At 41.7% G+C, this 13,286-nt stretch overlaps 1 protein-coding gene across 4 annotated transcripts in view; it reads right to left on the bottom strand.

The window, feature by feature from the left end:
• Window positions 1–13,286, bottom strand: part of anks1b (ankyrin repeat and sterile alpha motif domain containing 1B) — a 244,029-nt gene that overhangs the window by 168,826 nt on the left and 61,917 nt on the right. For all 4 annotated transcript variants that reach the window (XM_069671528.1, XM_069671525.1, XM_069671527.1 and 1 more), the window contains exons 2-3: window positions 12,779–12,859; window positions 8,794–8,950 (exon numbers count right to left, since the gene is read on the bottom strand). In XM_069671528.1, coding sequence (XP_069527629.1) covers window positions 8,794–8,950; window positions 12,779–12,859 — 238 coding nt within the window. The remainder of the gene's footprint in view (window positions 1–8,793; window positions 8,951–12,778; window positions 12,860–13,286) is intronic.

Genomic DNA, 13,286 nt, shown 5'->3' with positions numbered 1-13,286 from the left:
AGTCTGGTAACCAGTTGGTCGGGGCCACTGCATTAAAAATAATCTGATCAAGAGTGACAATGACAATTGAGCAACTCCATCTGCTGATGAAGATCTTTACATACATTCACTGGACCTTATGTTACAATTGTTTTGTCCACATTTGTTATCAGTATTTCCATAACCGATAAAAGCTTCAACAGGACGACAATGACCATATTTTCTTATTTACCACAAAAACAAGCACGCAGAGTTAATGAAGCACGCACACGCTGGATGATAAATCTCAAAGCGGATACGGGAGCCCGCAAATAACGCCGATTCTGCCACTGACCCGCTCTGTCTGTGCAGCCTTATACGGACAATAAAGCTTTGTCAGTCCAATCTGCGGCAATGAAAAAGCTTTAGATAGGGAAAAACACAATTCCCCGACAGAGAGGAGAGTGACAAAGAGATGAACAAGAGGCGCAGAGTGACAGGACAAGAGAGATCAGGAGAAGAAGAGAAAATCCTCCCTCCGTGTTCTCAGAGCCGGCTATATATTTCCATTACGCTCGCTCTGACAGCTTTCCGATATCATCTAACACTCGGTGTATTGTTGCTGATTGGGCTCTGAGCTGCAGCCATCTACTAATGACACATCAACAGGCATGGTAGCACATTATTGACATGCCCATACAAATGGATGTCGGTGTGTGTTTGTCAGTGTTGTTGCAAAGACGGTTGCAAGGTTTTTTTATCGCTCAGTGGGGAGTTTGTGTAATTTTTATGTTTATACGACCCATGCAGCGTTTTCCTTCATTAACTGAAGGACAAACACAATATCTACATGTACACTTGTGATATTACAGTGCGTTTACCTGCTTACACACACACACACACACACACACACACACACACACACACCGAACACATTTCCCGTGGTAAACACTATCAGTCTTATCTAAATTCATCTCCATGGGCCCAAACAAACAGGTTCATCCATGCAAATAAGCGAGCCTTATCAGACAGGCCCGGGCCGAGATGAAAACCAGAGCGAATGAAGCGCAAGGGGTGTTTGTTTGAACACACACCGTGTTAATGCTGATGGACTGATATGCAGGATGAGCTCCGTCTACGTTACGGAGACTCGTAATCCCAGCAGCTCAGCTCGCCGCCCGGGGAGAGCTGGGTAAATAAAGGGGGGAGGAAATACAAGGGAGACATACAAGGTGATTCTAGCTCTATCATTGATATGGATCCATTTACTTGTACTCCTTTTATTTGCCGTTTCTTTTTATGCAGCTTTGTACTTCTGTTTTCTTAAAGTCAGAAATAAAAGAGTATTTTGTTGAGAAATAATCAGTATGTAAGAAATTTCATGGTGCAGCTATTTTCATGCAGATGATTTAGCAGTGTTCGCTAAACCAAGACCAGTATGTAACTTCTGGTGCAAATCAAAGCTAATGCTAGCAACATCAGGCCAATTTTAGCTAGTAAACCTAGCTTGCTAGCTTCCACTTGGAGTGTGATAGAAACAAAAGGTCCTCTTATATATTCATCATTAAAGAGAATGCTTGAAATAGAGAGCGAAAATTTTGTCTGGACATTCATTAAGGATTCAGTACATACTCCGCTCGCTGTCACACTAGATGTTGACAGAAACCAGCCACCCAGAGGCTTGAATCTTTCATTAGACATCACTGTATATATCTATATTTAATTGCCTGGAAATTATTCAGAATTAATTTCTCTATTCTGTTATGATAGCTGCCAATATGCTCTGCTGGTGCTGGTTTAAATTTGTGTTGTTAATTTGCTATAGAGGTATTTTGTAATATAAACAGACAGAACACGATTATCGCATGTTCACCAGTGTCCCCAGAGTAGAGATAGACTGATATGGTTTTTTCGGGGCCGATACCGATACCGATTATTAGTAGTCAAGAGGCCGATAACCGATATTTGGAGCCGATATTCATTTACAGTAAAAGTGAAAATATTGGTGTCAAAATGTTGAATAATACAAACTCCAACACTTAACTTTGTTTAAATGCCTTAAAGCATATGTTTATTAAACAAACATACACAAAGTTCAGGGAGTTCCCAGGGTCAGCAGCATCTCTTATAAAGTTAACTGAATATTTAAATAAATAAATAAATAACTTCCTGAAGTTTTATTAAATAAATAAAACAAAGTTAAATAAAATTTGCAAAGAAATGTACTTTTTCTCCTCTCCGCCGTGTGTGTGAGCACTCTGCACTCTTATCGGCCGTCGGATAAAAAAAAACTTTTTTTTTTTTTTATTATTATTTTTTTAAACGCCGATGCCGATATGCGTCAAAATGCCGAATATCGGCGCCGATAATCGGTCGATCCCTACCCCAGAGGCTATATCGTCTCAGACTATAGCCAATGGGATCCTAGATTTCCCTTACACTAACTCCAATGAATACATCCGAACTGATTTGATCTTTAGTTATGTCACCGCTGCCGCAGTGCCCTTGAGCAGGACACAAACTCAGAAACAGCTGCAGGGCTGCCAGTCTGTGGTTAAAAGTTGCGCTCTGACCTACCTGTAGGGTCGGCAACTTCAATACCCTTAACGAGTAAAACTTAGCTACATATTTCAGTTTTCTCTGAAATGATCACAAAGGAAAATCCTAAATGTTTACCGTGTCTCCGTACGACACCTCGATTTACACGCTCACACACAATCTGCTCCCAGCTTGAAATCATTATTCAGGGCTGAAGTTTGTTTGGATTCATGGTGAGATGAATCAGTTTTCTTTGACTGAACTTTAATTAGGGAGCGCGCCGCCGACAGAGCGTCAGGCAGAGGAAAACATATGACATAACATTTCTTTAAACAGATTACTCACAGAAAAAACATCCTATGGCTCAGTGTGACTCTGTGTTTTGGTGGGAGGCGGTGTTTGAGCAAGGACTTTCCCAGGGTGGTTTTTTGTAGTAGCGTGTTCTCACAGAGGCCGTGCTCACATGTGGACCGTCCAGACACACATGGTTTCATTTTCATGTGTAGTAGCAACATGTGTGCGTGATAATGAGAGGAATTACAACGACTGTAAGATGGACACTGGCACAAACACAGAGAGGCATTCCTGGAAACACGCAGCAGGCGAGCGACCTCATGACCTATTACCTTTGGCTTAGTTCACACAGCCTCTGGGCTCCCAGAGTGCCTTGCTGCACCTGGAGTAAAGACTACAGGAAGCATTTCATGCATGCATGCATGTGTCCACACGTGCGCACAGCACAGCGCAACATGCAGCATCCGTTAAATCTCTGTTATTATCTCCCTTAATTTTAGGCAGCTGATCCTTTCTCCGCCTTCGGGAGAACAAAGAGAGTATAAAGGGAGGAAGACAGAAAGACACAGAGGGAGATGGAGGAATGGTATAAACCCTCCGTCCTTCTGTTGGTGGAAAAGAAAACATTCTTGGGATACATCTGCAGCACAGGGGGACATACTTGACCTAAGCAGTCACCCACACAGACACACACACACACACACACACACAATACCCCTTAAATTGACTAGCCCAGAGGCCCTGTACAGCTGAAGCCCAGAGGTTGCGAGCTGGTTCCCACACACACACACAACATCTGCTCTACGTCAGCATAAGGACACAACTGCCCCCCTCACTGCCACTGTGAAGCGTAAGCAAAATTAGCTTTATAATCTAGCTTTGCTCTGGGCGAGTGCCCCGAGGTAAAATGTTATCGTTAGTCATCAACAAACTCTGCCTGAATGTTCGTTATACTGAGGGTTTTAGGTTGAAGACGTTTGTTACCCACCGTTACCTTTCATTTCTTGATTCCTTCATTCCTATTACATTCAGTATTGTACAAGAAAAATCACAGACAGCCCAAGTCCAAATAAAAGTTTTGTTTCCTTACTTTGTTGTATCGTTCTGTGTTGTGCAGCTGTATAAATATTAAAGTTGAAGCTATTAAACAGAATTCTATGAGCTGCCAAACTGGAACCTTTGAAGCCGGAGACAAACACATTATTCATAATACTCTTTGAATGGCATCTAAGGCAATCATGGCATCACCATTTTTGCTGCTACCAGAGCTTGTGACGAGAATGCTTTTTAGTTTATGAATCACAAATGTCTTTCCTCTACAAAGAGCTTCCTTGAAAGTACTGAAAAGTAGAGTTTTTTTTAAGTCGTCCTTTGAAAGATACAGCAGAAGGAAACTCTGATGTGGTCCCACTAAGACCTAATAAAGAACTGAGATCTAACGGTACAAAAGAGTGTTAGAAAGTCATCACTCTCTTTAGAAACAATCTCATGCTTTGGTCCAGGGTTCTAATAATTCCTTTTAACTAGGGATGCTATATATTGGATTTTTTGCCGATATCCGATATGCCGATATTTTACAACTCATTCAGCCGATTACCGATACCGATATTTTTTCCCGCACACCTATTTGCAGAGATCATCAACTCTCTTCTGTATTGGAATTAGCGTTCAGTATAATGGTGATACTCTTATCACATTTGTTACAGCGGTCGGGGTGACGGGTCTTGAGATGGTTAATCAAGTTTGTAGTGTTGAAAGACTTTGCCTTGGCTCCTCCTCGCATCACCGAAGCTGAGCAGTCATTGCAAATAGCAGTTTTGATGTCTATTTCGGACACTTTGAAAAACTTCCACACCACGGACATTTTGGCTTCTAACTCTCTCATGCTGCAGGTAGACACACGTGACGTCATCACGCTGCGCCGCGCAGTTCTTCTTCGCGCCGGGGACATTGCGCCGGGGTCGGGCATTTAATCAAGTATGCAGCAGCCCATTATTTTATCTGTTAATTATATTGGCGGATATCGGCGTGTTGGCCGATATCCGATAGTTCATTTTTAAGGCAATATCAGCCGATACCGATAACGTGCCGATAATATCGTGCATCCCTACTTTTAACAATGTTGCCCCCGTTTTGCCTGGGCAGCTTACACCATTTACTTTCCGTAGGTCAAACAAACCTTCAGTTTTTTGGGGTTGTAGTTGATTACGCTCAGCCACTAGCATCTCTCTCTTTATTTCTAGTTCTAGACAGGTAACAGAAGCCGTGAAACTCTAGGATCATTTAAAAGCGATGTGATGATATATCACAAGCTGTCTACAAAAACAGGTCAAGGGATAAGCTTACACCCAGCTGTATCTGCACCAGCTAAAATGCTAAAACAAGCTAGCAGGCCATTCTTTTAAGTATCTTATGTTTCAAGACAATATGAACAATAAATCGATTTCATACAGTTATTTAAAAAATAAAATCGAGTCGATTACTTCACAAAGTCGTAGGCGTTCTCATCAGGTACAGACCTAAAGTGAGGCATCAGTTCATGAGTAAACCTGAGTGGGAAAGAGAGATCAAAACAAACAACGCCTCACTCTTCATAAACAAGTGTTTGGCCCTGCAAGCAGAGTGCGCGCCTCGAGTAAACAGGCAATCTTTCACCATCTATCACTGCCTGACTGTCTCTCACACATTCAAACACACACACATAAAGCATACACACACGGCATGCATAATCATCTCCTCCAGTCGGACAGGCTCCACCTCGCTCGTACACACATACATGCTCCCACAATAAACAAAAACAGCTGTGAATGAGAACTACTGGGACCAATTAGGCAGTAAAACAGTGGGCTGGAACTGGTTTACCGCCAACTAATAACATCCACTAACCTCCAATAATCCTCTATTGGCTGCGGCATAAAACTGGCCCACCTACACTCTTCCGCTACAGTCACTTTCTGCCATTTATCTACAGGCTCTCAAGACCTTTCACACGCCTTACACCTCCCTCCTGCATCCTTTTTCCACACTCTCATGTCGCCGTTTGTCACCTCGTGTACAAAGGTGAGCACAGATGTTGAGAAACATGGATGAAAATAATACATATTAAGACAAAGAATGTGCCCTTCCGGAGTCTGCCAATAAAACTAAGCCGCACACAGATATATGCACACACACTCAACCTCTGACACGAGTAATAGTGAGCGTGGGCAGAGTAATATCGTTGAGAATGGGGTAATGTGCAGCCAATGGCTTGCTGCTGTAAGTCTGGATGATGGGTGTGAGCGTGTGGGGGACTCAGTATATCACCCTCACTAATGTATTCAGGCCCTGCTCTCGGGTGCAGACAAGACGCACAGTGGGAAAATATGGAGCTTGGGCATCGTAAACACACAAACACGCTATAAATCTTACTCTGATTCATGCCAGAAAACAACTGTACCCTCACACATAACTGCAAGCTACCGTACAAATATGCACCATGTAAAATGTAAAATGCACATAATTTAAAACTGGTGTGAAGAAGATGTTTTGCAAAATTCAGTGCTTAAGGCTTAAAGATACACACTGCACCTTTAAGAGAGTCAAAGCGCAGCCATGCTGGAGTCTTTGTGTGTTGATGTGTCTGTGTGCAACAGTGTGACAGACAGCCAGGGCGTGCTAATGTGAGCGCTGTAGCTTAGCATTTCCATCGCTGTTTATTACACAGAGAGAGAGATGAGAAGTGATGATAACAGGGTAGATAAAACAGTCATTTTGCAGTGTGTGGGTAAACAAGGTTCAGAGTGAGATACAAGAAAAGCTTATCTGTGTAATAAGATGTTTTAACAAGTGAAAGGGTTTTTGAGTATTTATAAAAGGCTCCTTGGCCCTTTCATTTCACAGACGCACATGAATAAAGCCTAAGCAAATGGCCCCTCTATGAGCTGAATAATACTTCAATCATGCTTATTATTGTAACAATACCTTTCCATTTGTACTAGAGAACAGCTACTGTGTTAAAGGGCCAGTTCGCCGATTTTCAACCTCAGTCCTAACATGCTATTATGGGGAGCTGATGCCATTATGGTAGGAAAAGAAATGCTATTTCGCTCTGTGCCTTTGGAGGACGCTGAACCTCCGCCAGACGACATAAAACACGTCATCTGGCGGAGGACAGGGAGCTCGCTAAACTACACTTCCTCAATCTAGGACTCCCGCCTCCGATGTCATGTCTTGTTCAAAATCATCAGGTTTGAAATGTAGACTGCAGACCTGAAGATTTTTTAGACAATCCACCGGTATATTCTCTGCGTATTTCGGATTCTTTACCGCTCTGAGCAATTGGCTGCAGAGAAAACGGTAGTATTTCACTCCAGCGTCTCTCGCTGGGCCGTTCCTTTCAGAGGGAGGGGCACAATGCACGCTGGGTGTTGTAGGAATGTAGAATGGGCGAAACCACAAGCCGTTTGTACAACTTTCTCCACAGCTATGGCACCAATTTAAAATATTATTGCTTCTATCGATTACAGAGAACACAGCTTTGACTGACAGTGGCTTTTTCCAGGGGCGAATTGCTCCTTTAATGCAAAATCAGTGTAGTAGTAATCCATCAATCAACAAAAAGTGTTGGGTTGATTATGTTGGCTGTATATAATGCACACTAGACAAAATACTGACACAACAGCATCAGTCTGTCTCTACTGTTAACTTTGTTTGACTGGAAACTGATGCCATATAGCGAGCAGGTCTCGCCTCCTACACATCAACAGCAGTATTACTGTCGAAACTGAAAAAGCTTTACATAAATAACTGGAATATTTTGCACCATGTACCACAAACTAAAAAAGGTCTAAAAGCATGTCACAGATTATCTTCATGTATGCTTTCTGAACAAAATACAAGAGCACTTTAACACACACTGCACTGCAGTCAGCATCTATGTAGTATCTTCTCAATCAGCATCTTCCTCCCGGTGTGTCCACGCTTCCAGCACAGCAGCACGCTCAGCTCTACAAATCATTGACGTAGTAAAAAAAAAAGTAAATTACTTGTTCACTTGCTGACAAACCTCTTCATTTCAGGGGGCAAGGGACACCATTTATCACGGAAAACAATTAGGTGGTAACGCCTCTCAGAGGGAAATGATTTCGCTAATGGTGACAGAGGAGAAAGTGCTTATTAGGCAGAGTAAATATCGCTCTGCTAACCTGGGGGTCCATTACTACACCGCCATCAGGAGTAGGAATATTAAAATAGAAGTCTATGCCATTAACATTTAAAGCAACACTTCTGATTAAAGCACCTCTTCCTGTGTGTCTCATACTCCTCTTAAAATGCAGCGCAGTCAGCAAGCCGTGACATCACCAATATGCTGCGAGCGGAGATGGACAGAGAAAGAGTGAGGGAGGAGAAGAAGGTCATTTCTGCTGATGAGGACTGACAGCGGTGGCAGGCTGAATGCTCCCAGAGCCGAAAACGCTCACCCGGCTGTCAGGGAGAGATCACTGGGAACTGTAAAGCTTCGTCTCTGTTGGACAGCAGCAATAACGAGACGACCTGTGGCAGAGCGGGTTTAAACGCCCCGAGAAGTGCAAGTGAAGAACTCGACTTTAATTCGGCTGATAAGAGCTCTCTGCTCATGGGACAGTTACAGCGCACAGGGAGAGAGTTTCTTTCAATCACATGTGACCATTTAACATGTAAGACGGGATTCAGGGGTTCAAAGCAACGGTTAGATTCATGTATTAGATAATGGTGGTAATGCACTACTAGAAAAATGACCTCTTGCCTTTTTAAGAGAAATCTCAAAGGTCAGGGCCAGAGGCAGAACACCAGAGACAAGAGGCGTCCATAGTTACAAAATGCTGGAATAGACTGACTCTCTTCTGCTACGTCTTGAATATCTATGGCCTCATGTTGGACTGACGACAGACTTGATTCAAATAAAATCCAGACGTTTCCCATGGGTGGTGTTGAAGTTAAAGGTTCCCAGGAAGATGATGCCGATGAGATTTAAGTGTTTACCTGTTGGTTGACCCGGCAGTGAGAGGGGCCGTGGTGGACGAGGATGCGTACGATGTCCACGTCTCCCCGCCAGGCCGCCAAGTGCAGGGGGAAACAGCCTTTGCTGTCAGACACGTTGGTGGATGCCTCAAACTGAAGCAGCTTTAGTACAACATCCCTGAGAAAGAAACATTGAAACATGTTACCACAATTCCCTTAAGAATACCAAATCAAACATAAATATATTTTGCTCAGCACATTATCAATTTTTTTTGTAATTACATGGACAAATCGACAGGATAAAAACATTTTGTTTTCTTTTGTTTTCCGAGATTCAGTCTAATTTTTCCTTGCTTCTGGTGTGGCATTGATCCTGGATGTAGACACTGAAAACTTCACCTGTGCTGTAGCTAGAATGAGCTTGAATAACCCACAAATTTTCTGTAAAATGTTTTCTATTAGTCATGATATCTTTGACATCCTGCAAAAAAAATTGTATTGTCTATTTTAACACCCGTGAGATATACAGAGAGGATGGTATATATTAATAAGAGAGCCTACAACTTGGAAATGCCACACTTCACAAATGCACAACATTGCAATAGAATAATTATGTTGAGATGTGTCCAGGATCCATGCCTTCAAATATGGGGTGAGTTGTCTATAGTCCCTTTTACACTGCTAGTTCAAGGCAGGATTATTACGCGTAATGGTGGGGCGAAGTCATTCTGCCTCGGAGCCGGTATCGGAGGTAGTAACGGATGTGTGACAGAGGCGAACAGTGTCTGTGTAAACAGCGCATCCGGCAGGGCTGAACAGTGGCGTGTGTGGGTATTTGAAGCCCGCGCTGTTTGTTTACACCTCACGTACCTTTTGGTTCCGCAGCGCCGGAACGCTGTGTAAAAACACACACTGGGGCGGCTTTGCTTGGTCCGATGTAAAATGGCAAAGGCTGCATGACGGCGGATCATCCTTACGCCGCTGAGGCGGAACCGCAGTGTAAAAAGGGGCTTATGTTTGATACTCAGCTTTGTGTAAATTACCATGTACATTTGGTGCTGAATTTCAATTTATTAGAATCATTTTATTTTCTTCTAGACAACGTTGGCCACACTAGCCCTGCCGGGGTCCTGTCAACTCTTCTGTTTTCTACTTTGCTAAGAAGTTGGCACTACTTGAAGTACAAACTAAAGTTAGTGTTATGGTAATACTTTGAGTGAATGATCAGTTGACCAACCAGTCTGGAGGGCAGTCATAGCAGGGAGTTCAACTGGCCGTGATCACATATTAAGACAATTCTGTTCCCCTCTAATAAAGCAATCCCCATTAGACAGCGAGATAAAGCCACAAATCATAGTGTCTGGTTTTTTACAGGAAATCCATTAAGCTGCTGCTCAGTCTTAATGCCAGGGATACTGTTTGGTAATAGGAAGACTCCAGCTGAAGTTGTCACCTCTCTCTGTGAAGTGGAAAGGTGAAGTGCTTCATTTGCATTCGAAATGTCAGGAGGGGAAACAGCGGAGAGAGCAGGGCAGGACCTCTCCCAGGAGCTGCACTGAGACGCTTAATGAACTGCTTTATTTATTAATAATTTATAATGATTTTATGGAATTTACTCAGGTTTAAGAGGCAGCTGAGCAAAAAAAAAAAAAATCACACTGGGAGCACCTCAGGGTCAAATGTAAGAATATCACATTAATTTGATTGAGCTAACGTGCATTTTTTTAAAGGTTTTCAAGTGGAAAAAAAACGACACGATTAAAATAATCCCACTAACAATTTAAACCCAGCCTGATTGACAAATCTCTAAACGCAGCACTGCCTGCAGCCAAGTTTCTTCTATCTATATTTTAATTGCCAGTTCTCTTGTTACTTTCCCACCTAAACGTTAAATCACTCCTCTGCAGCTTTTGTGTTGGCGCCCTAATTTTCACTCTGAGGCAGCATTCTTCTCCCGCTCCCTCCTCTCTCCTCTCATGAGTTGATCTGAAGGAGGAAAATCCACATAATTGCCCCCAAAACACAGCACTAATCCTTCAGTTCCGCCAAAGTGGGATAGCGGTCAGGCTTGCAGCTAATCCACACTGTGTAACAGATCTCTCAGCAGGCCCAGGTGCAGAAAGGAAGCTGCACTAGCTCTGTACTGATGCAGACACACAGAGCATGCTCATGTCAAGCTTTTACACAAATATTGTATTTCTTATTTAGTATTTTGGGCTTTTTTTTTTTTACATATCAAATGACTATGTAAATGTAGCAGCTTGTACGGTAGTGATAGATATACTGATTATTTTCATCTTATCACACAAAGAGGGTAAATATGGCTTAATTTAAATAAAACTTCAGATCTTCCTTTGCACAAAGCTGTCTTGTTCATGACTATTATCAATTTGTCATGGACTTGAAGTAAATTAAGACTTTTTTCCCAAACAAAACAAAACATGGCTGACTTATCCCCATCATAAAATAATTGACTTCCTCATAATTGCACACTAACAAGTATATTTAACTGGTAAAATTCTGTTAAAAGTGCCACTATACAAAACTGGCATTAGTCTAAAATGCATTTCAGACCTTCGGCTGGCGGAGTTGAGATGCTTTGGGCTCAGTGCCTTTGCTAACTTCACAGTCAAGTTTAGGAGTTTCCCTGGTCAAAAAAGATGTTTTTAATGTTGCTTATTTATTTACACCATCTGACTACGCTTCACAACGGAAAAAAAACAACGATAAACGTGGCATTTTTCCACTTGTCATTTACTTCCGCTGGTAAGCAGGTGTCACTGATTGTCACCATGACAACATGGCTCTTAACTAGAGATAGCTGGTTGCTTTGGCGATCTTTTTAAGCTTAAAAAATCGTTTTTTTTACACTCATTAACTTGTTCTAGACCAATTTAAGATTTTAACTAAAACCTGTCCTGTACTTCGTATTAGTCTTTTTGTGAAACGCGCTCCAAAATCGGCAACATCACTCGGACGTGCGGAGCTGTGAAGCTAGCTTAACTCATCGTTTAGCTAACTTGCTAGTGCTAGCTGTCCGTACTGCTGTATTAGCGTCGTTTTCGACCGCAGCAAGCTGCTGTTTATCGCAAACAAAGCTTTTTAAACCAATTGTACACCGCCTACATAGCTACAAACAACAGGCCAGGTAAAAAGAGAGTCAAAATATAACTTACATTCGAGGTGGCCAGAAACATGACTTGAAATCACGCAAATGCTGCTGCGTGACTGCTGGATGTGACACTAATTAAGCAGGTGTTTACTACTAAGTTCGCTGTATCAATTCAGACACTGCAGGTTTACCCAAGAAGTCTCTGGAGACAGTGTGGAGTATTAACACAGACACAAAAAAAATATTTATAACATTTGCATATAGCGTTAACACAAACGAAAAATTAATAAAGAGGAACAAATGAGAGCAATTTAAAACAGTTACATTATTAATGAAATACAATTTGTCTTGACCTGACATCAGAAATAGAGAAAAATGTAAGGAAAAATGTACCTTTCTTGCTTTTTATTCCCCTCAATAAACAATATATTTTACACACAAGGTATTTTAGCACTCCAGCATATAAGTACAAAAAATTTATTAATTTGTGTATGAAAGAAAATGAATAAACATAAAAAATATACTAGAATATGATTTAATTCTGTGGTTGACAGGTGAACCTTAAAGGAGAATGTATAAACTGTAATGTTAATAGGGTGTGCAGTAATGTACAACAGCTTAAAAACAGGTACTAAAACTTAATATAGATACCTGTATGTGTACATGAACAGGTAGTAATAAATATGTACACTGCGGTGAGATAAAACTAAGCAGGTGGAAAAAGAGCAGTAGATTATGTATGAACAGAACCAGTAAGTATATGAAATTCATACAGTGCATGTATGCAAATGCGTATAAATAAACGCACACAGCTCACACAGTGTTTTGTATTGGGCTGGAAGTACTTAAAATACTCCAAGAGACAGAGACACAAACACTCATGCACAGTCTTACCTATGTCCATTAAGTGAAGCATGGTGTAGTGGTGTGTATCCTGAAGTGTCTGTGCAGTTGACATTCAGGCCTTTCCACATGCTGGAGAGAAAACAGAGACACGTCAGAATTAATACCCAAAGTGAGACCCACACACTCCATTGGCAGCAGCCACTAGAACATCACCTGTCAGTATTGGAGTGCCTGTTTTGTTTTTTATCATGCTGCTTGATGCTCATTGACAGGGATAGTGAAGTGTTGTTTTGAGATATAGTCATACACATTTTGAGGTACTTTCCGGACAGCATCACACAGACTTCATTTTAACACTCTATCATATTTAATTTTTTTTGAGCCTGTTACTTTCACACAGGAAATCACAAATCAAATGCAGCCAATAAGGAGCCACTCCTCATGGAATGTACCAAATGTGGGATAAGCAGAGGGGGGATGTGGTGACTTTTTAAGAGAATGCTTTTTATGAGGAGTTTTTTACAGAATCATCTCTTTAAACTGTTCCTGTGATATT

This window comes from Semicossyphus pulcher, unplaced genomic scaffold (genome assembly GCF_022749685.1).
Source record: "Semicossyphus pulcher isolate SPU_LCO1_2020_fin unplaced genomic scaffold, fSemPul1.0.p SCAF_20, whole genome shotgun sequence".
NCBI lineage: Eukaryota > Metazoa > Chordata > Actinopteri > Labriformes > Labridae > Semicossyphus > Semicossyphus pulcher.
The sequence above is the reverse complement of the archived record's forward strand: the minus strand, read 5'-3'. Positions and strand labels throughout refer to the sequence as shown.